General features: G+C 43.7%; 1 protein-coding gene across 2 annotated transcripts in view; it reads left to right on the forward strand.

Annotated features, from left to right (window-relative positions):
- Nucleotides 1-22,289, forward strand: part of LOC133399721 (tetratricopeptide repeat protein 28-like) — a 176,622-nt gene that overhangs the window by 38,132 nt on the left and 116,201 nt on the right. The window contains exon 1 of one of the 2 annotated variants that reach the window (XM_061671467.1): nt 18,537-19,235. The exons of the other annotated variant lie outside the window; for it this stretch is intronic. Within the exon in view, the coding sequence (XP_061527451.1) occupies nt 19,209-19,235 (27 nt within the window). The 5' untranslated portion in view covers nt 18,537-19,208. Of the gene's footprint in view, nt 1-18,536; nt 19,236-22,289 lie in introns of those variants that run through there. 2 annotated transcript variants of the gene reach the window in all.

A 22,289-nucleotide genomic window follows, 5' to 3' on the forward strand; every position in this document is an offset into this window, starting at 1 on the left:
GTTGCAGTGACTTACTCTACATGAAACGGCAAACGTAGAATGTGTTGTATGATGAAATCATGATGTGTTTGTTGATAACATTTACATAACACGCTTTCCCCCCACATCGGGAATAATAACAGCGCAATGTTGCCGAGAGTGAACGCCTTCAGGATCCACAAAACTAAAAGGAGTGACACTGAACAGCGTTTCTTGCCATTTTCGATCTCGAACCGAATGGAATGTGAAACATGAAGGTGTCCACTTGCTTCTTCGGCTCTCTTCTTTGGTAAGGCGAAACAGATGTAGGTCACGGAGATTTGAGTGGGTGACACCGCAGCTGGGGAGCTTGTTCTGGACCGTCAAAGCTGCCCTGTGTACCATCTGGATGGGCCGATAGTGCCACCGAGCCACTTATCCTCTTTGGGAAACTGTGGCTCTGCATAATAAGAAGCCTCAAGTGCGTCTCCACCTCTGGCACGTGGGCGTTATAGTGTAGGTGGGAACTGCATGCCAATCACATTCCCGGTTTCATGCCACACATAGGTTGATCGGACACTTCATTAGGTACACCCGCCAGCGGTGCAATACAGGAATTTTTCATCGAAACATTATACCTTGGCAGCAAAGTCGATCACATTGGTCTCAGCTCTGAGGGTTTGAGTCTTGGCTCCTGTGTGGACTTTGCATGTTCTCCCCATGCTTGTGTGGATTTAGGCTTCTTTCTACATTTCAGAAACATGCATCGTTAGGTCCACTGACACTCAATCGTCCGTAGTTGCGAATGCGAGTGCGAATGGTTGTTTGGTGCCCGGTCCAGCTTGTAACCAAAGTCAGCTGGGATAGGCTCCAGCTCACCTGCATCGTTATGCCTTTACACTTATGCAGTCAGGCAAACTTCATCAGAAATCAACATTTTGTTAACTACCCGCTTGGCAGCGTCAAAGTGTTTTTGTTTTTAGGCTCGCTCATGGACACGATGATGCGCGTACTGCTTGAACCCGTAACATTTTTGGAGATCACATCACTTTCCGCACCTTTCGGAGTCAGATGCAGCGCTTTATGCTTGAGTGCCAGTTGACGGGCACAGACCGCAAAGACTCGACGACACTTAACACTCAAAGCCCTCGCAGCGGTTTTGTATCTTCACAATGCGTCATGCTTGGCTTGAACGCACTGGCTTTCTCTTTCTCTACCTCCAGGCAAGTCACGTTTCTTTCCATTTCAAGGTTTTCTGCTTAAGCCACTGAGCAGGAATACCTGAATGCATCTGATGAAAAAAAAAATCCCCTTTCTCATCCTTAAATCGACTTCTTGTTGCGATGCCGTTTTCCTGTAGTGGTTTTGCCTCGAGCACCGTGGTTGTGAAGCGCTTTTGATAAGTGGAGGGCGTAAATGAATGTCACACCTTTCAATTCAAGCTATCACAGCATTTATCTACCATTCGATTTTCTTTTCCGAAGTGTTATTAAATTAATTTGGGATGTTAATGAGTGCATAATCCCCGACTAATGCAGCCTACTCGTGTGTGATCCACTGTGGCGTTGAAACCAGACACTTATTTCACACAATCTTTTTTTTTTCTTTCCCCTTTTCTTTCAGTTACGATACTCAGTGTATACTCACAGGCAACATTAGATAGACCGCACGGATCCAATAAAGTATTTGGTCCGGCGAGAGATATAAATGTAACAATTTGTTAAACATTGATTTTTATCGTACTGCACTGCGTCATCCTGTGAGGTGTTTCAAGCGCCATAGAATGGTCCTTTATGCAAAATACCTCACTACAAACTGCAGCCACAGGTAATTAACATATTGTTAAATGAATACAGACCGATTCAGGAGCAGTATTTCAGATACAGTTCTTGTATTGGATCTCATTATAAAGTGGACGTTCACCTAATGTGATAGATGATGAGTGTATCACTTACAAAGTATGACATTAGTTCTGCATGGCGTCATCTTGATTATCGCCACACAGACCGCGCACACACACACACACACACACACACACATGCATGCACGCATGCACACACTCAGAGCATGCTGAAAGACAATGGATGATTGATTCCCACAAAGGATCTTCACATCTGTTGCGTTCCTGTGGGATAATTTTGACGGATGCCCAACCCCTCCGAGAGGAGCTGGGGTGCGGGGAGTTGCAGTTTGGACACCGTGTGAGCTCTCAGCATCTCCCAAGCTCGCCTTTCACCAATATTACATCATCCGTTTGCCCTTTTATGCTAGGCTTGTTTACAGGGAAGGGCAGGATGAAGAGCCACTTCTTCCAATTGATGGAAAACATTTTTCCAGCTCGCATTGTTTCCTGTCACCTTTGAACTCCTTATTTTCACCTAAAACAGATGAGGTAATTAAAGTTTAAAAGACAGTCAACTGTAAGACAGATGTGGACGGTTTGCAACATGTTTTCATGGTGAGATGATGTTTCGACTGATGGCGACTTCACATGAAATGTTGCATAAGAAACCTTCAAGCAATAGAACACAGCTGGACCAGGTGCTTTGGCGCCATGTGGCATTAATCCACGTATTTATCCGTCTATGGTGGGTGGCACCCTGGACGCATTCGATCATAAGACCATTGTTAACAAATCGTTGCGTCTGAATGTAGTTTGTACTAGTTGCGTAAAAGTCAGCCCACCAGAAGACTCGGGTACCCGAAGAAAGCTTTTGATTTATAAATGGGGAAATGTGGCACTTGCTGTTTTTATCACACAATGAGGAGTTACAGAGGACGCAGATTGTGGGAGAGGATATAAATAGCAGATATTGTCGTATTTATAACATTTAAAGCTTGACAATCATAAGTAAAGATCCAAAATACACCGCACTCCATTGCAAAGAGCCACACAACAAATGGATGCCTTCACTACAACAACAGTAGCAGTTTTAAGTACACCTATTGATTCTCGCTATTTCAAATATTTCCGTTACCTCATCTATCGCCATGAAAACGTCAAACTACAGTGGAGCCATTTCTTTGGTGATTAATCCATTGGGGGGGGAAGAACCAAAGCAGAACCATTAGAACCGAAGCACATGTAAATCCAAAAAGGACATTTTACAGAGAATAACTATACTGCAGCAAAACATAAAAAAAAAAAAAGAAGTAAAATAAATGTGACTAATGAAATGGGTAAATAAACCTTCAGCATCGCTTTTACCTTCATATAAGACTCTCGATGGTGTTTGGAAATGGCGAGGATGGCATATGGAGGAGGAGAGGTTGTTTTTCGGAAGCATAATCTGCCGTTTCTGTACTTTGCCGAGAGTTATTTTGCGCATTCTGTGGTGTGTCTCGTGTTCCTTAGCAAAACAACTTGAAAGCCACTGCCCTACTGTCACACAAAAATCTGTCGTTGATGTATACCGTACTTCCCACACATCCTGGCAAGATCAACCATTTTCGTACTTTCTCAGCTTCGTGATGAGATGGCCGGCACCAGAACTTTCTTTTGAGGTTTGTTGAGCAGCCACATTCAATGAATAAGCAGAAAAAACTTTCAAAATTCTTGCAATAAATGCATGAGGAGCTGTTCGGCGTCGCTGAATCTTGCGTCGTGTAACACAGCATCGTCTCTCCATACTACAAAGTATGAAGTCAACAGAAAATACAGGCAGAGGAAAACCCGAAACAGGGCATGTGTGAATGGTAAACAAAAGACTGCGAGCATCAAAATGGCCATGAGGCAAAGCGGCGTGATGACAAATGAGTGGCCGAGTCACGCGGGCAGGCAAAAAAATTTGGTACGGACTCATTTTGAACCATACGGAAACTGGGGCAGAATTTCAGCCCCCAAAAAACACCGAAAACCGATTCTTACAACAACTAGGGCATCCAAAAAACAAGCTTCCACTGTATTAAGAATGTATTTTGCTTCAACAGTAATGATATATTGGGGTACACCCTGAACTGGTTGCCAGCCAATCGCAGGGCACATAGAAACAAACAACCATTCGCACTCACAGTCACGCCTACGGGCAATTTAGAGTCTCCAATTCATGCATGTTTTTGGGATGTGGGAGGAAACCGGAGTGCCCGGAGAAAACCCACGCAGGCACGGGGAGAACATGCAAACTCCACACAGGCGGGGCCGGGGATTGAACCCGGGTCCTCAGAGCTGTGAGGCTGACGCTCTAACCAGTCGCCCACCGTGCCGCCTATTAAGATATATGACAATATCATCGGTTTCTAAAATAAGTTGACGCAAAAGTTAGAATATGTGCGACTGTTTTGCTTTCGCGTGTCAACAGTCATTGATGCCTTGCTTGAACTTATTTGAATGCTTTAATGCAGCATCAGTCCCTCTCAGTAGCTTCCAATTTGCTGTCCGACTTTTGGAACCGCAACATTTTGACTCTAAATAAATGCATACGCAAAGTTCCCAAAAGAATGTAGGAGGTTTCATCAAGATCTTTGATCTTTAAGCAGCTAATCAATCCCCTCGTAATACAATCTTTCTATGGGCTTCCTTGTATGTGAAAGCATACGGAACCTGTAGTTGAACCCACGTTAGCATGATGCTGTTTTCATTCTGAACAACTTTGAAAATGGTCCCCAGTAACTTTTGCAGCACTTGATCATGTTTTGGCTCCATCAGATAACGTTATTTAATCCATCTAACGCCAAATCCAGGAAATAAGCAGTGGCCCCTTTGAGCATACATCATAATATGGCATGGCGTTTTGTTAAGAGTTGCTCCATTTTCTTTTTAATGAAGTGACAGGGGGCATGACACAGTTAGGCGGTAAAAAGTACGGTTGATTGAAGTCACCGTTCCTCTGATGTTCCCCGGTCGGTCGCTGATGGCGACGCTCAGACGTGACGAATGCCAAACACGGTCCGATGAAGTGATGAGTCACAGAGGAGCGTGTGTCAGCAGCCCCGCTGAAGGCTATATTTGTATCCGATCGGGATGGCTAGCGGACGGGGGATGCTCCGTGCAAGGGTGTGGGCGGTGATGGATGAGGAACCAGCATGGGAAGGACGAGGCATGAAATGGAATGAGGATAAAGGACAGACGCGGCCAGCGTGGGGAGGAGGAAGGTGACTGTGAGACAGAGATGGAGAGACTCACAAAGAGACTCACCCACTCGCAAAATTGCTGATGTTTGCTGCTCTCAGCTGCCCTCTGGCTTCAAACTTAAATCTGCATTTAGGCTGACAATATCAGAGAAGTTTATCTTGAATTATCCTTCTCCAGCTGACATGTGGAGGTCTTTCATTTTCATTATATGCAAGCCAGCTTGTACTAAAGTACAAAGATAATAACGCACAGGTATTAATTTAGCAGTCAACGGCAAATAGGTTTTTGTTACCTTATTTAACTAATAAAACAAAATGTTACGCAAAGCTCTCAGTATGCTGCAGGGCAGCCACTAGATGATGTTCTCCGTGCTTTCTGGCACGCGTCGCGTAAATACATCAGGTTGAAAATTGCGGCTGGATCTCATTTCTCGGTTCGAGCTCCTCGCTTCTCGATGCGTCCACGTTGCAATATTAATGAACGTCTCAGTTGTGTTAAGTGCCTGTCCGGGCGCAACGATCGGGCACCGAGGCGAACTAAAACAGACGATCCACCCATGTGTCCTTTGCGGAGGTCTTTTAGCTCCACGACAGTGACATACAGAAATGGGCGTGTACCAGGTGGATCATAAACAGAGCAGTTAATAATGACAATAATAATAATTACACATGGTTACTACCTCATAAAAGTCGGAAATATTCAGGATGCCATTTTGTCAAATGCATTTGGCCACATCAAGAAAATAAAGTTTTGATGGTTCGATACTGTTTAGGCATTCCACATAATACATATCTAGAGTACAAGTAAAACGTAAGTTGGATTGAAACTACTGTGACAAGTACAGTTTTCCCCAAAAGTGACTCAAGTATAACTGATTAAGTAAAATGACCCCAAAACACCCATGCTAACCTTAGCGCTACCCTGCTGCTGAGCCTTAGCTCCGGGCAGCGCACTATTTTGCTCCGCAGTCTCCACTGTGCCGCAACGGTCGATTTTCTTGCTGCCCACAACCTCTCCCGAAACAAAGTCAGTCACCTGACCGTACGTGTCTCATCCAAGGGGTGCGTTGAACGCGATGTGGTTCTCACTTTTCCGTGGGCCCAATTTTGAAGTGGGAAGCCAACTGCAGCAAACTGAGGCAGACACAGCTGAGTAGAGTCCACCCAGTGTTGGTACAAAAGGAGCAGCGAACTCTTCTGCAATACATTTTGGTAAAAAAGCCCCTCAATGTCATCGTGACGGGGTATCTGGGGATTTCTATGGTATGCTGTTTTCTGCCGGTATGTATTGAATCTATGTAGTCCTCAGTTCATTTCTTTTTTTGACACATCTCTCAGGATTCCCACGCAATTTCTCTTCAAATTATCATTTCTACTTGGTGTCAGCTGATACTAAAGATGGCCTTGGCGTAGAGGCTATCTCACTCATCATTGTCACAGTACTGTAAATGCTTCCACAGCACACATGCAAGCCTGATAAAGAAACTACTGACCTTCCAAACGGTCATCTAGACTCGAAGTCCTGCTGTGGGTCTGCAAATTACTGCTGACTTGTGGGTAAATGAAGCTTTCATTCAGGCTGCGAGCTGTCATGATCGCTTTGAGAAGGATTGTATTCATGCGTGCACACATGCTCGCTTACAGTACCCCTTTTTTGGCACACGCGCACACACACACACACACACACACACACACACACACACACACTGGAGGCCGTGGCAGAAGGATCCATCAGTCATTGAGTCATGCTGATTGTAGCAGCTGAAAGGAAGTCTCACATGGACTTCCTCCATCGTCCATTAGTCATCGCGTCTCTCCTCATCTCTCCTCGGTTGAGTATCCGCCCATCTTTCTTCCTGTCCATCCCGGCGGTGCCCGAACTTCCTCGGGTCGTCTTCCTGTCTTCAGGAGTCCAGCAGCGAGACGGGCTGTTCCCGGGCAAGGCAGATGGCGAGGGCTAACCTGCGGACTGGAGACTTGAACCCGAGCATGTCCACTGGCCAAACTGGTGATCGTGGTGGCGGACAGCAGCACTGTAGGAAGTCTCCTAGCAGCCTCTACTTAAACACCCCCACATCCCTCCCAAAAAAATAAAATAAAATAACACGCTTGATATTACTAATTAGCCATCTTCTGAAGTGAAGGTGTTGCTCTCAGATATGAAGCCGTGTACCCAGTGGTGATGTTTCTGTCCCAGTGCTCAAGAAAAGTTTTGCGGTGGACTCTTGACAGGAGGCTGAGCCAGAGTGGGATGAAGATGACGTAAGTGGAAAAGTCAAACCGCCAAAGACGGCGATCCTTGACAGCGAGGGAGCAAGCCGGCGGGGGCGGCGAGCCTGCGTGAGTGTGATGAGAAGCGACCGGAGCGTCCCGGTCCTTGGGAGCGGAGTCCAGCCCCTTCGCACTTGCTTCTTCTGCCGCATCAGCTACGTGACGCGTACCGGCAGCCTGAGGACATCCCGTCAGTCACCCCTTAATGAAGGATCGCCGATCATAAAGGGAGCTTTACATAACCCTTGTTTCAAAGGAGGCAGGGAGCACAGATGTTCGACTCAGCCCTCTCCAAACACGAGCTGCATCGAAATGAAGTCATCCTGCCGATGAGCCATGAGAGCAAGGCCCTCGACGACTAATTTTGGTTCCTGCTGCTTTCCTGTAACCGAGCCATGCATTTTCCTGCCCGTAAGTCAGATGTTGAGTTGAAAGAGAGGCCTTTCTGTGTTCGAGGGCTCATTTAGGTGATTAACACCTGTTTTGCCAAGGCAGATTTCATCCAAATCCCACTTTAACCCCTTTGATCTAAAGTCTGAGTGATTTAAGGAGTGGACTGGCCTAATCCCTTCACCACAGTGACCAGAAACTACTGTAACCTGATGGAGCAGCGGGCGCCACGTTACAATGTGCACTGTTCTCATTACGCCAACTTTCGACTTTTGCTTTCGTGTGGTGAGAAAGGAAGGAGTCATTACCGAGTCTTTTTGTGCATCACTCCTCTTCCTTCACATCAAAAGGGTTAATTTACATTTGATACGCTCGCACAGAGTTAGATCAGTAAGAGCAGTGAGCGCTGTCACTGGCATAATAAGCCTGAAGCATTAACGTATTATAGGCTGATCTCCACCTAGGAATGTTCTGTCGAAGCAAAATCTAAAGTGGCTGGCTCTATCTTACATTTGTAGTATAACAATTATCGTAACAAAAGGCTATAGACCACAGAAGCTTGACTGTAGTTAAATATCTGTGCGGTAATTATCTTCCCGAGACATCATCAGTCATACGTTTAGGCCTTTAATGTGCTTATTATGATTACCAAGCTGCGGCGGCGTGTGTGACTGGAATGAGAATATGCAAGCGTGTGTGGGTGTTTAATGCTCACGCATAACTTGAGAGAAGAAGAAAAACAAAAGCGCGGAGGGACAAATAAGACATAAGGAAAACTTTTGAACGGATGAATATGTTGAAGATTGTGGAAAGAGGTCACTGAGGGGGAAAAAAACTGCACGAGTTTGGTTTTGGGGTTTTCTAAACGAATGATTGTAAATGGCTGGATGTGACCACAGCAAGTTTTGGTGTGTTTTTAAGTGTGAGTGTTTTTCGATTTGTCTCCATTGAGGTGAATTGACACGAATCCATTCGAATACGATGTCGTGTTGCATCTCCGTATTTCGTGTGCAGACCAGGGAGGACCACACAGGATGTCGCGATCGTGCATTCGAGCTGCCGCCGCAGTCATCGAACCTCAGCGCCGATTTAACTGCCGGCCTGATTTAAACAATATGTCGGAGCTTTTTCATCCATGTCCAAGACCTCTGAATTATTAAACACATCATGAAAGCAACAGTCCATTTCTTTGCACAACGTCTCACAAATCTACTATTTAGTAACTCGAGGGGATAAGCAAGCTCTTCTTCATTGGTATAATTGAATACTTAGGGGATGGGACGAAAGAATAAAAAGAAAATAATCATGTCTTTATCACTCCTAGTCAGGAATGTTTGGATTAAACCTATATAAAAAGAAAGGATTTTAGCTTGAAAGGAGTGCAGTGTACAGAAAAGTGAAAAGGATGTTAAATCTTCTCTTTAAGCCTAATAATAAGCCTTCTGGTATATCAGAAGGCAATAAATATGTTCACACAGACGTACATTAACAGTTTTTGAATACAGTGTGTTCCTTCACACGACAAATGTCCATTCATGAACTTACTCAACATTTTTCAAATGTTTAACAGCAGCACTATTCCCATACACAACTCGACACAGTTGTTAACTATTCCACCAGACATACTAAGTGGGCCACCTTCAAAATGTAGTTTTATACAACTCACCCACTAAAGTACTATATACTATGAACTATAACATGTCAACCCATGTAATGATTGGAATACACCGCTCTCAGACATGCATCCATTCGTTCCACTGCTTACCCTGTTCAGAGTGAAGAAGAAGAAGAAGAGAATGGATTGCATTTGACTTCCGCGGTTCCACTGTGGTTTTTCTTTTTTTTTTTTTTCTTTTTTCCCAATCATCATTTTTGTCCGTCATACTGAGGTGTGCAGGGTCAGCGGTTGTTCACACGGTTAACTAATAAAGTGCTCCTAGATTATGACAGCGGGGATTTGGAGGCGATAAATGGAAACCTTTGAAAATGGGCTTCAATATTTTCTTTCTTAAAAAAAAATCACTCAATTATCTTTTCCATCTAAGCACTGACAAATATATTCTCTAAATGGGAGAATGTGTTCGAGTATTTAGTATAGTGTATATATAGTAGTATATAGTATCATTTTCAGTCATGAATGGCAGCATCTGTGTTGCCCTCACCACAAATATAAGCTGAGTTAGAGTATCACAAATATTTTTTTTGCATAAGAACTGGCGGACAAGTAGTATGGTATGCACATGTTTTCAGTTGTTTTTGCAAATTGTCTACGTGCAAATTTTCATCCTCGCAAAGGGAATGCCTGCCACGCGGACACAGTTTGGTGTTTCCGCGTTGTCAAACAAATGAATTGATTTACTTGTGGCCCGGTGACACAATGTTGCTGTGAAATACATAACGACTTACACTATACACTTTCTCCGCGACTGTCTTTGAGCTGTTCATGATAATGTCATAAAGTGTCGCGAAGCCGCCAGCTGAAAGCAGTCCGATTCTTCCCGGTGTGAGTGATCAATCAATTGTTTTGCCTTCAGTCTTGTCCACCATAAGTCTGCTCCCCAGACGAATCCCCTGTGTCCCCTGCGGACACGACTCGGCAACAAATAAGATTTCAAATGCTTCGCAGGTCCCCTGTCATCAGCCGTTGCTCGAGGCGTGTTGGGTGGTCGGTACATGTGACCTTCTCAAAGCAGGGCTCTCTAACATCTCACCCCATCCATCCCTATTAGAGGACATGGATTTGAGAGAGAGACCGCAGTGACACACACCCAGCTGCACGAAAACACTGTGCAGCGAGATACCCTTACAGTGCACAGAGGTGTGTTTGTTCGTGTGTGTGGTTGTGTACTTATGTATGTACGTGTGCGTGCAGCACTGCAGATATAGGACCCTGTGACTCTGAGATATGCGCAGGCTCATTAATTAGAGGCTCTCATTATTCCCCTTAGGCTCCAGATACTTAATCAGCACCAGGCTCTAACTAAGACTCTCTCTCACACACACACACATACACACACACGCATCTCACCCTGTCCAAATTGTGACATGGCATCACTAAAATTAGAGTGCTGGAAAAGAGGTGAATGGATGTGGATGCAAGTTGTTTGTTTCACTGATGTATGACACAACAGAGATTTTTTGTGGGTGTCATTGCTGTTCAACACTTATTATTTTAATGTTGTAAAGCATTTCCAAAACGGATTCATCCATCTGCCATGTCTCACAGTAGAAGCAATATGTCAAACACTGGAAATACATTTTCATGCTGGAATTTATAATGCATACATTTTTAAGGGGCATGTCTGAGTGTATTTTCGTGATCTGTGTTCTGTGCACAATTAAAGAAAGCTACGTTTACGCACCCGCGTTCATGTGAGACATTTTTGCATTTGGTCACATTGTTGTGCTTTTGGTGGGTATGGTTTTTCCTTGAAATGTTGACTGCTGTAATTAAAAGGCTGCTCTTTATATACACAACCCCAATTCCAATGAAGTTGGGACGTTGGGTTAAACATAAATAAAAATATATACAATGATTTGCAAATCCTGTTCGACCTATATTTAATTGACTGCACTACAAAGACAAGCTATTCAATGTTCAAACTGATAAACTTGATTGCTTTTAGCAAATAATCATGAACTTAGAATTTGATGGCTGCAACACGTACCAAAAAAGCTGGGACGGGGTCATTTTTACCACTGTGTTCCATCACCTTTTCTTTTAACAACATTCAATAAACATTTGGGAACTGAGGACACTAATTGTTGAAGCTTTGTAGGTGGAATTCTTTCCCATTCTTGCTTAATGTACAGCTTCAGGTGTTCAACAGTCCGGGGTCTCCGTTGTCGTATTTTACGCTTCATAATGCGCCACACATTTCCAATGGGAGACAGGTCTGGACTGCAGGCAGGCCAGTCTAGTACCCGCACTGTTTTACTCCTTTTCAAGCCACGCTGTTGTAACACGTGCAGAATGTGGTTTGGCATTGTCTTGCGGAAATAAGCAGGGGTGTCCATGAAAAAGATGTTGCTTGGATGGCAGCATATGTTTCTCCAAAACCTGTATGTACCTTTCAGCATTATTCTAAGTGAATGATTATTTGCTAAAAACAATCAAGTTTATCAGTTTGAACATTAAATATCTTGTCTTTGTAGTGTAGTGTTCAATTAAATATAGGTTGAACATGATTTCCAAATCATTGTATTTTGATTTTATTTGTTTAACACATTGGAATTGGGGTTGTATAAAAAACAAAATCAAAGAGGAAGAGTGTGTGTGTGTTTGGGGGGGTCACACAGTGCACAGCAACTTTTCAGTGTTGGAATGTAAGCATAAAAGTCCGTGTAAAAATTAATTACCCTCAAACAATCAGGAGGGCTTTTTGGAGTGCTTTTCATCTCATCTCAGAGATTTATGTATTAATAACATTTTTTTTCTCCCCTCAGCACCGTCTGAATGTTGCATGTTTTACATCTTGTTGGCTATTAGTATGCAAGCAGATGCAGACGTACGATACATGCTGGCAAATGAGCTCCTGCATAAACATTTGAGGACTGGTGGGATGGTTTTTACAGCAACATTCAGGAGAAAAAGCTCACTGTCTATTTGCTGACTGTGTACTGATGCCTGTCATTGTGTTGATGGCCAATTCGGACTAATGAGTCCTTGAGGCAAGTTTTTATGGTCTTCCTCTTGATTGCAGCAGCAGAAGCAGCAGCCCTCTTTCAGTTTGACATGTTTATATAGATGCATTCACTTTATGTCAGCCATGTTCAAGAGCATGCATGACATTGGAGATGTTCAACTTGGTCAGATGTTCATTTTTGTCATACGTTCCTCAATGTATGTGCACTGCAAAGATAGCTGTTCATGATTCCTCAAATTCTTATTCAAGTCACCTCAATGTAATTGAGCGTTACTTATGAGGCACCAAATGAACAACAAATGTTTTCTCAAGGCACTTTTCATACAGAGACGCACTCCTTGTGCATTAACGAGATATCGCGGGACCCCACACGATCAAGTTCCGTGATGACTGAGGCGAGGACCAATTCCCTTTTAGCAAGGGGGCGACTCAGTGCGGGGCCATCTGCTTCGACCGGTTGGCTTGAGCTCGCGCTTCAGAGGCGAGGGGAAAGACACCAGACAGAGACGAAGGCTGGGATGAGAAAACTAGACACCTTCTGTTGGCAGAAGCAGTATTAGAGATAAAAATCTAATAATGATATCTGATAGTAATTGAAGTCCGCTATTCCAATATTGCCACTCTGAATGCTAAAAATATGTACCGTAGCACAGTTGTTCTGCTCTGGAGGCATATGCATTGACAGGGCAGGAAGGGAAATCAATTAGTTGCATACATAAACAGCATATGAAGAAGGAAGAGTTGTGGGAGTAATACATGTATATTAATAGGGTATAAGAGAACATCTTTATTTATACTTGGCTTTACAGTTTAACAAATGTCATATAAATTTATTCATATATGTATATGTATTTTTCTTGTACGACCTCAATTCCAATGAAGTTGGGACGTTGTGTTAAACAAATAAAAACAGAATACAATGATTTGCAAATCATGTTCGACCTATATTTAATTGAATACATTACAAAGACAAGATATTCAATGTTCGAACTGATAAACTTTATTGTTTTTAGCAAATAAAAATTAACTTGAAATCTTACGGCTGCAACACGTTCCAAAAAAGCTGGGACAGGGTCATGTTTACCACTGTGTTCCATCACCTTTTCTTTTAACAACATCCAATAACGTTTGCGAACTGATGACATTAATTGTTGAAGCTTTGTCGGTGGAATTCTTTCCCATTCTTGATTGATGTACAGCTTCAGCTGTTCAACAGTCCGGGGTCTCCGTTGTCGTATTTTACGCTTCATAATGCGCCACACATTTTCTATGGGAGACAGGTCTGGCCTGCAGGCAGGCCCGTCTAGTACCCGGACTCCTTTACTCCGAAGCCACGCTGGTGTAACACGTGCAGAATGTGGTTTGGCATTGTCTTGCTGAAATAAGCAGGGGCGTCAGTGAAAAAGATGTCGCTTGGATGGCATCATATGTTTCTCCAAAACCTGTATGTAACTTTCACCATTAATGGTGCCTTCACAGATGTGTCAGTTACCCATGCCATTGCACTAACACAGCCCCATACCATCACAGATGCTGGCTTTTGAACTTCGCGTCCATAACAGTCTGGATGGTTCTTTTCCTCTTTGGCCCGGAGGACAGGATGTCCACGATTTCCAAAAACAATTTGAAATGTGGACTCGTCGGACCACAGAACACTTTTCCACTTTGCATCAGTCCATCTTAGAGGAGCTCGGGCCCAGAGAAGCCGGCGGCGTTTCTGGGTGTTGTTGATAAATGGCTTTTGCTTTGCATAGTAGAGTTTCAAGTTGCACTTACGGATGTAGCGCCGAACTGTATTTACTGATATTGGTTTTCTGAAGTGTTCCTGAGCCCACACGGTGATATCCTTTACACATTGATGTCGGTTTTGGATGCAGTGCCGCCTGAGGAATCGAAGGTCACGGGCCTTCAATGTTGGTTTTCGGCCTTGCCGCTTCCATGCAGTAATTTCTCCAGATTCTCTGAACCTTTTGATGATATTATGGACCGTAGATGATGAAATCGCTAAATTCATGCAATTGTACGTTGAGGAACATTGTCCTTATACTGTTTGACTATTTTCTCACGCACTTGTTCACAAAGAGGTGAACCTTGCCCCATCTTTGCTTGTGAACGACTGAGCAATTCAGGGCAGCTCCTTTTCTACCCAATCGTGGCACCCACCTGTTCCCAATTAGCCTGTTCACCTGTGGGATGTTCCAAACAGGTGTCTCATGAGCATTCTTCAACTTTCTCAGTCTTTTTTGCCACCTGTCCCAGCTTTTTTGGAACGTGTTGCAGCCATAAAATTCTAAGTTCATGATTATTTGCTAAAAACGAAGTTTATCAGTTTGCACATTAAATATCTTGTCTTTGAAGTGTCTTCAATTACATTTAGGTTGAACGTGATTTCCAAATCATTGTATTCTGTTGTTATTTATGTTTAGCACAACGTCCCAACTTCATTGGAATTAGGGTTGTAGTTGTGTAATTATGGAAAAGCAATTTAATGCAAAGTGTGCTCTGGTAGTATATAGTGTATATATTTATAGGGACCGTTTTATTGTGTGTGCAAAGAAAATCACTTTTGACTAGGCAGTACATATGAGCACTGTTCAGACAGCGATGTCATTTTTGAGTGTCTGTGCGTGTATGTGAGCGCCCGAAATTGTGCTCAAGTCATCACGTAGCCCGAGCGGAGTGCAAATGTTTCCGAGTCGACTGGACAGTAGAAACACGTAGACCGGTGCGACTCGTCTTAATGTCTCCACCCTCAATCGCAGAACATAGTGGAAAGCTTTTTGGAGGGTGTGCTTGGCAAGAACAAGAATAGGAAGCACAACATTTTTTTGTTTTTTTTTCGCAAACAGCTCCAAGCGGTGTATAGTGAAAGAGGAGTTTTTTGTTTCCCTCTGTAGCCCGGAGTCTGATTTCCTGTGCGGCTGTGATTGGAAAAGCAGAGGCACGGAGCAGAGCGAGCCACTTCTGGATGGAGATGCCAGATGACAGGCTCCACTCTGGGTGCTCACACAAGTGGCCTTTGATTGATCATCAAACATATGCCTTTTATGAAAGCCTCTCTACCTGTTTTACAACATCTCTGCGTGCTTGAAAGAGAACATAAATGTTAACTTTGGGCGGCGGGGCGTGTATGTGGAGCAGCGCCAGCAGGCAGCAGTGGAAAGATCCGGTTGATTATGTATTGACCAAGTAGAGATTATATTTATAATGGATCCGAACAAGTCGGAGATGGCGTTGCGTTCGTCGGTGCCCGCTTTCCTGCTCTGCTCGGGTGCCATCTGTAGGAGGTAGTGTCCAACTTTTGTTGGTGTTTAGCCATGCGGATTACTAAGTGTGGACACCCTGCGCACAGCAGGAGTTCACCCATGTGGCCATATGTCAGATCAGCCCATCCACCGGCTGGTCTTTTGTTATCCGAGTGACCCCGACGTGCACCCTGTACCCCTGTGACCCGTCATATTGACCACACTCCCAGCTCCGTAGACTCCATTACCTAAACCAATTTAAATCACAAGCTTTTTTGTTGAAACTCCCCACTCTACCATTCCGTATCGACCACTTCTTTCATTTGCCTTTCTGCTACATTGAGATAACACGTTATGAATGAACCTTAATCCTGTTACGGTATTAATTCTGTCACGTACGCGGCAACGGCGTTCATCTGCAGCAGTAAACACGGTTCCACATCGATAATTGCTTGGTTGTTGCTGTGTTTGGGGACTGTGCCGGTTACTGCATTGAGTTTTTTTTCTTCTGAGCAGAATATCATTATTTAGTTGAAATTATACAAAGTCTGCCATGTGCAAAGCAGTTGCAGATGTTTTGTCATTCTCGACAAGTCGTAACAGAATACAATTTTTTTTTTTGCAATCGTATATGCAGGAGGGCTGCAGGTAAAATATTATGCTGTGCACTGCTTATGACAGCTGCTCTAAGCAGGAAAAAAACAGGGACATAAACAGGGCTGTAGTTGTCTCAAGAATCCAAGGCCTCAGCATCCTTCATGAACACTGCGGTTTTTGTGGCAACACTTCAAGCTACTGTAAAAAAATAAAAATGAAATACAAGGACAGCGGCCTTTATGGACAGAGAAGTAAGTAGGCTGCAAGTCACAATCGTTGCTGAGCGTGTTTTTATTGTCATCATCTTGTTACCGCAGTTAAAACGGAGTTCATCTGTCACGTGTCACGTGTTTTTTGGGCTTGAAAATGGCATGTTCATTTATTGATTGTTTTTTTTTAAAAAAAGAAAATACTTTGTTTTCAATAGCTTATCAAATGTAAGCTTCAGCCATAGTTAAGTGCTTAATAAAACGTGAGTGTCAAATGGCGTGCGCATACAAATGAGCACACAATATACTTCTCTGTCGATCTATGACTGTGTTACTGTGCGAAATTGACAATAACATCGCTGACCTTCTCGACGTGCCGCTGCGCGGTCAGACCCAGCAAGCTAACGGCGCTAACACCACACTTAGCAAAGTCAGTAGTGAAGCTTAGGTCCTTATTTTCATCTTTCAGTGTCCGCAAGAGTGCGCCAATCACGTCGTATTTTGCTGGCAAACGTACAGTTCAGCCGAAAAATAGCGGCGACTCGGCGGTACGAACCCTGGCTGCGAGTTTGTTTACTAGCTGACAAAAGCCAGCGTCCTCAACCGCGGTAAAGAGTTGGTCGTCAAGCGCCATCATTTCCATCACGGAATCATATCGTTTTAGCTATCGGGTCATCTCGGGCAAACGTTTTGCACTTTTCAAATGCAGCGGCGATGGGAACAAGCCCCGGTTCATTCTCGGTGGCTGTAGCAGCGCAGGCGTCTTTGTTGGCTTTCAAAACACCCGAGTAGCATTGACGACATTTTCAGTGGCTGATAAGATTTGTTGTGTTGAAGTGCAATCATTTTTTTCCCTCCTCGCGGAGTGTGAGCAGAGGCTTTACTGCAAACGGCAAGCGCATTGTCTTCCTTTTTAACGGTTAATAATCCGATTATCGGATTTATCGATATGCCGTCATAATTCCTCAAATCGGCCCGACAATTATCTGTCCGATAATTGTTGTGCACCCCAACATAGAACACGATGTTGGATATTTTCTCCTTTAATAACTGTAAATGCTTTATTTAAAGAGCACTTTAAAAAAAATAACAATACAATCCCAAACGCGTACCCTACCACTAAGTCAGATTGTTTATTAGCATATTGATAACGTATATCTAACTGATAATAACTAATAACCTATATACTAACTAATTACAGCATTAAGAAGAATATACTTACATTGAAGCCTGTCTCTAATTTACTGCTCGGCGCTTTGGAGGAGGATTTACAAGGATGTCTGTGATTGTTAGGGTGAGTCCTGTAAACAGTGTATGAACAATAGCACAATTGTTCAAAAGCCATATTAATCAGAATCATCTTTATTTGCCAAGTGTGTCCAAAAAAGCACACAAGGAATTTGTCTCGGGTAGTCGGAGCCGCTTTAGTACGACAACAGGCAGTCAATTGACAGAGAACACTTTTGAGACATGAAGACATTGAGAAAAACAGTTACTGAGCAATAAAGTGTTGCTAGTTATCCGGTAATGCCGGTACAATGTTGTTGTTTTTTTGACAATGGTGCAAAAAGATGCAGAGTCCTCTAGCACTTAGAGCAGTTTGAATGAGTAATATAGCAATAGTCCGGTGCAAGGACCATTGTGCAAAGACTTCAAGGAGCGTATGACAACTAGTGCGATAATCTGGGACAATGTCGATTGTGCAAATGTTGCAGATATATTGCCAGCATGGGAGAATATGTGAAAAGAGCCCATTATACTTTATAAAACCTGTGTATTTTATTGCGTTTAAAAACATATATATACAGTAAAAAAAAAAAAAAAAAAATCCTCATTAAAAATGTGAGAAAAACAATTTATTGGTGGCTCGGAACGCACGATCGGCATTTGACTTGATTTCGGTGGGTTAGTTTTGGGGAAGGTGGAGTTGAAAAACCGTGCATCGAGTTACTCTTCATCCAAGCCAGCACCGTGCAGTCCTATTTTCAAACTGGCGAGTTTATGTTGCACCCAAGGCACCGACCCTGCCTGCCTGCTTGCAGGAGTCGGCGGCGCTATGACCCTGCGGTCGCTGCCTCCTCAGTGAGTGAGGAGCGGGTGGAAGGAAGTCATCATCATCATCATCATCATCAGAAAGCTCCAGTCCACTTTTGTTGCTCTTGCACGATTCAGTTGAGCCTTCCAGCTCCTCACAAATTCCAGGGATTTTTTTGGGGGGTTGTTGCCCCCCCCCCCCCCGCGCCCCCTCCTCTCCCTTGAAAATAATCTCCCTCCTCCTCTTGTCTTGCTTGGACTCGTTTTTTTTTGGAACTGTAAATCCGGGGGAAAAAAAGTGTCTTCGCCCCTGGAAAAAAAAGAAAGAGGGATTTTAACAGTGTGACGTATATTTTTACATTTTGACACACGCTCCCGTCTTTCGCGTGTTTTCTTTGGATTCGGGAGGAGCATCGGGACGCCGTCCGACGGCGTGTTGCACTTCCGAAGACGTTTTGAAAAAAGTTCAAACCGTCTTTTGTGGCCTGGCTCAGACGCGGAGGCATCGAACCTTGCGTACGTGCGGCCGAGCAAGGCGGCGCATCCGCGGCGTCGGATTTACGCGCGTGGCTCCGATTTCTTCAGCCAGCGGCGCAAATGTGGATTTAAAGCGGGCGCGAGTGGATTCGAGCGCGCTGCCGAGCTCCGTGAAAATTGCCGCAAAGTGAGCCTGGCACATGCCAGCATGTGAAGTGGCAGCAGCAGCATGACTTGCGCCCCGGGTTGCCCCCCATTGACATTCCATTCTCCTATAATATCTTAATGCTGGCCCATTTTGGTTTACAAATATGATGAAATGGCAGCCCCGGAAGAAGGTGAGTTTTTTTTTTTTTTTTTGGTCTTTCCCACAGATTGTTCCGCCAATTCTGGACATACAGTACAATACGTCACTCACAAGTTGCAAAAAGGGCACATGCTCTATAAACTGATATCAATAAGATGAAGAGTGGGGGAACTTTAACCACGCCAATACTGTTCAAGTCTAAAGGTTCATAACAGAACTTTCTTTTGGTGGCAATTTAGCAGATAGTGGGAAGGCACAGTAGACCACAAAATACGCTGCACCTTTGAAAACAACTTTGCATTTTGAAGTGTTTGGAGACCCTTTTCATGGATCTCGGAGCCAAAGAGAACATGTTGGGCTTTCATGGGAATGGTGAAAAGTAAGACGAGCTGCCACTATTGAACGAATTGAAAAAGATAGCTGAATGCTCGTAAGGAAAAATGTTCTCTTGGTGCATTCTTTCCGAGCACACACTCCATGGAAACTATCTCAAATCATCTGGAATGTATAAAAATGTGAAGGCACTCAAATGGCTCTTGTAGATTTTTGCCAGAAGGGGGCGCTTGTCTGACCAGTAGTGGAGGAATGAGGTTTCAGTTTCACACAAAAAAAGCTGATTTTTAGGAAAATACAGTAACACAAAGAGAAAGACAAAATATGCAGAAGCTGTAATGGATCTATTACTAAGCTGTGTTTGCAAACTATCTGAACTTTCTCCCCATGATTCTCGTTTTTATTGAATTATTTTTTTTTACTCACACAGCTGAGACATCTTGCAGCTGATGTTCTTTTGAGCACTCGCGACTCGTGCCAGATGCACAGTATAACTTTTACAACTGTGATGGATTGTCGGTGATGATTGCTGACACAATGCGTTTCCGCCGAGGAGCCCACGCCACCCCTCGAAACTAATAACTAATAACTAAGCTTGGTTGCCAGTCTCACTTGAAGAGTCATTAATGCCGATGATCTCACTCCGAAAGATGAATTCAAAAGCAAGTTTTCTTTTGTGAAGAATGTACAATGATCATCAGAAAATGTGAGCGTACGCTAATGAACTTCACAGCTGTGCGGCGTATCTGCCAGAATCATCAATGGGACCCTCTTTCAGGACAAAAAAGACCTTCCCTCAATAAAGGAAGTGTCATGTAAGCAATGTGAGCTGCGCCTTTAAACGTTACAACAGTAACTGTACCCTTCATATGCAGATTATGTTCTAAAAGTGTGTACTGAGAAAACACACCAAGGAACTAATCAGGAAGGAAGATTGTTACAACAGTGTTTTTGTGAAATGGTGATTAATTAACCTGTTGGGGGTGTGAGGCGCATACTGTATCAATGACTTTCTGGCAGCAGATGTTGAAAATAACAAAGTCATGTAAGAAACGGAAGCCTTTACATGACATTTGCTATTTATGGGCAGGGGGGCATCAAATGAAATGAAGGGCTTAAACGGATTGAAGGTGTTTTATACACACTAGGGTTTAATACTCCTATTGTCACCAATTGTAAAAGGCACGTTTTCAATAAAGGCAGTTAAGTGCACAGAAATGATCATAGAACGAGAACGTAACGGACAAGCGAGCACAGCTGTGACTTGTCGGTAATTGTCGTCTTTTAAATATGAAGCATATTTTTCTCCAGTGTTGCAGAACACACAGGATGCCCTGAGGAACCTCAAGCTCTGTAATTTGTCAACGAGCCTGTACATCATTTTTACAAGTGCCACACTGCGCTGCCTCCAAACGAAGAACAAAATGTCCCTTGACCGATAACAAAAATAGAAAACATCTGTTTAAATAAGTTTAGTCTGTCTATCACGCCACAAAGCCGTTTGTCTTGTCATGTCATCTTTATGGTGCTAAATTAGACCTTCTGTATATCTACAGATACACACAAAGTGAGTCATACCAGTGCCGCTCAAGTGCCCTGGTGTAAATCTCTTCAGTGTCATGTGGCTAAACTGGGCGAGCCATCCCCGGTCATCCCACGTTGTAAACAAAATAGCAGTCTTCAAAACTGCGAATCCTACGACACTCCCATAATGTGTCGATGTGGCGGTGTGTTGGCTTGGCAGTGTACAACATGCTTCTATTCCAAGGATATCCGTGAAATTGAAAATAGGATGCTGGAATAAACGATGGGGCTCCAGATTCTAAAGGAAGTCTCAACGCAATGCTTTCACATATTATTTGGGATGGTAACATTCATTCTCCGGTTCACCTCATGGATGGATCGGAAATTCTTGTGTTGGAGACATGAGATACAATTTGAACTAACATATTCTGGAAAGATAATTGGGCAATTTGTTTTTCAATTTCTGTCCTGCAATTTGGTCGATTAAGCACAGCAGATGAATCGTTTTTGTATTGCGGGCTGAGGTTTGTGAACAAAGGCTGCAACATCTCATCGTCTCTGCTCTCAGCCCGGCATTAATCAGTACTTTCTGCATCAAGACCTTTCTGATGTCAATACAGCAGGTGAAGGCTGACCCTTTAAGCAGCCTACACCTGAATATTTTGTGTGAGAGATGCTGAGCAATGCCAAATGACTCTCAAGTATGTTTTGCGGCAGCCACTGCAGGCTGCTGTGGGTGCGTATGAAAGAAGGGAGAGAGGACGCTAACTCAACGAGGCAGGGAGCGATGGTGGTGGGGCTAAAAGAACCCTCAAATCAATGAGAGGTGCTGATAGCATCTCCGCAGGTCACATTTCGACCGGAAAAGTGTGGGAGATGCAAGTTAGAAACTCAACATATCTTGATTTGATCACACGAGGGAACGTGACACAGCTGCTCGTGTGGCTGATCTTTGTGCTTGCCTATTAATTGTGTCTTACTGGGGGAACACTGGAGATACATTGCTTAGTAGTTGCCTGAAAATATTTTTTGTGTGAACAGAACTCTGGTCAGTGTTATCTGGGGCATGTTCAAATTGTGTGTGTGTGTATGTTATAAGGAAATTGGTCTACAATTTTGTCGTTTTTATTAAACCGGCGCCGTGAACCTGCAGGGCGCCTGTGGAAATTCAGCTACTGTGGGTCGAAGTCGAAAGAGAAGAGGAAAGCGCAGAGCCTAGAACTGAATG

The sequence above is a fragment of the Phycodurus eques genome, chromosome 3, assembly GCF_024500275.1.
Source record: "Phycodurus eques isolate BA_2022a chromosome 3, UOR_Pequ_1.1, whole genome shotgun sequence".
Taxonomy (NCBI): domain Eukaryota; kingdom Metazoa; phylum Chordata; class Actinopteri; order Syngnathiformes; family Syngnathidae; genus Phycodurus; species Phycodurus eques.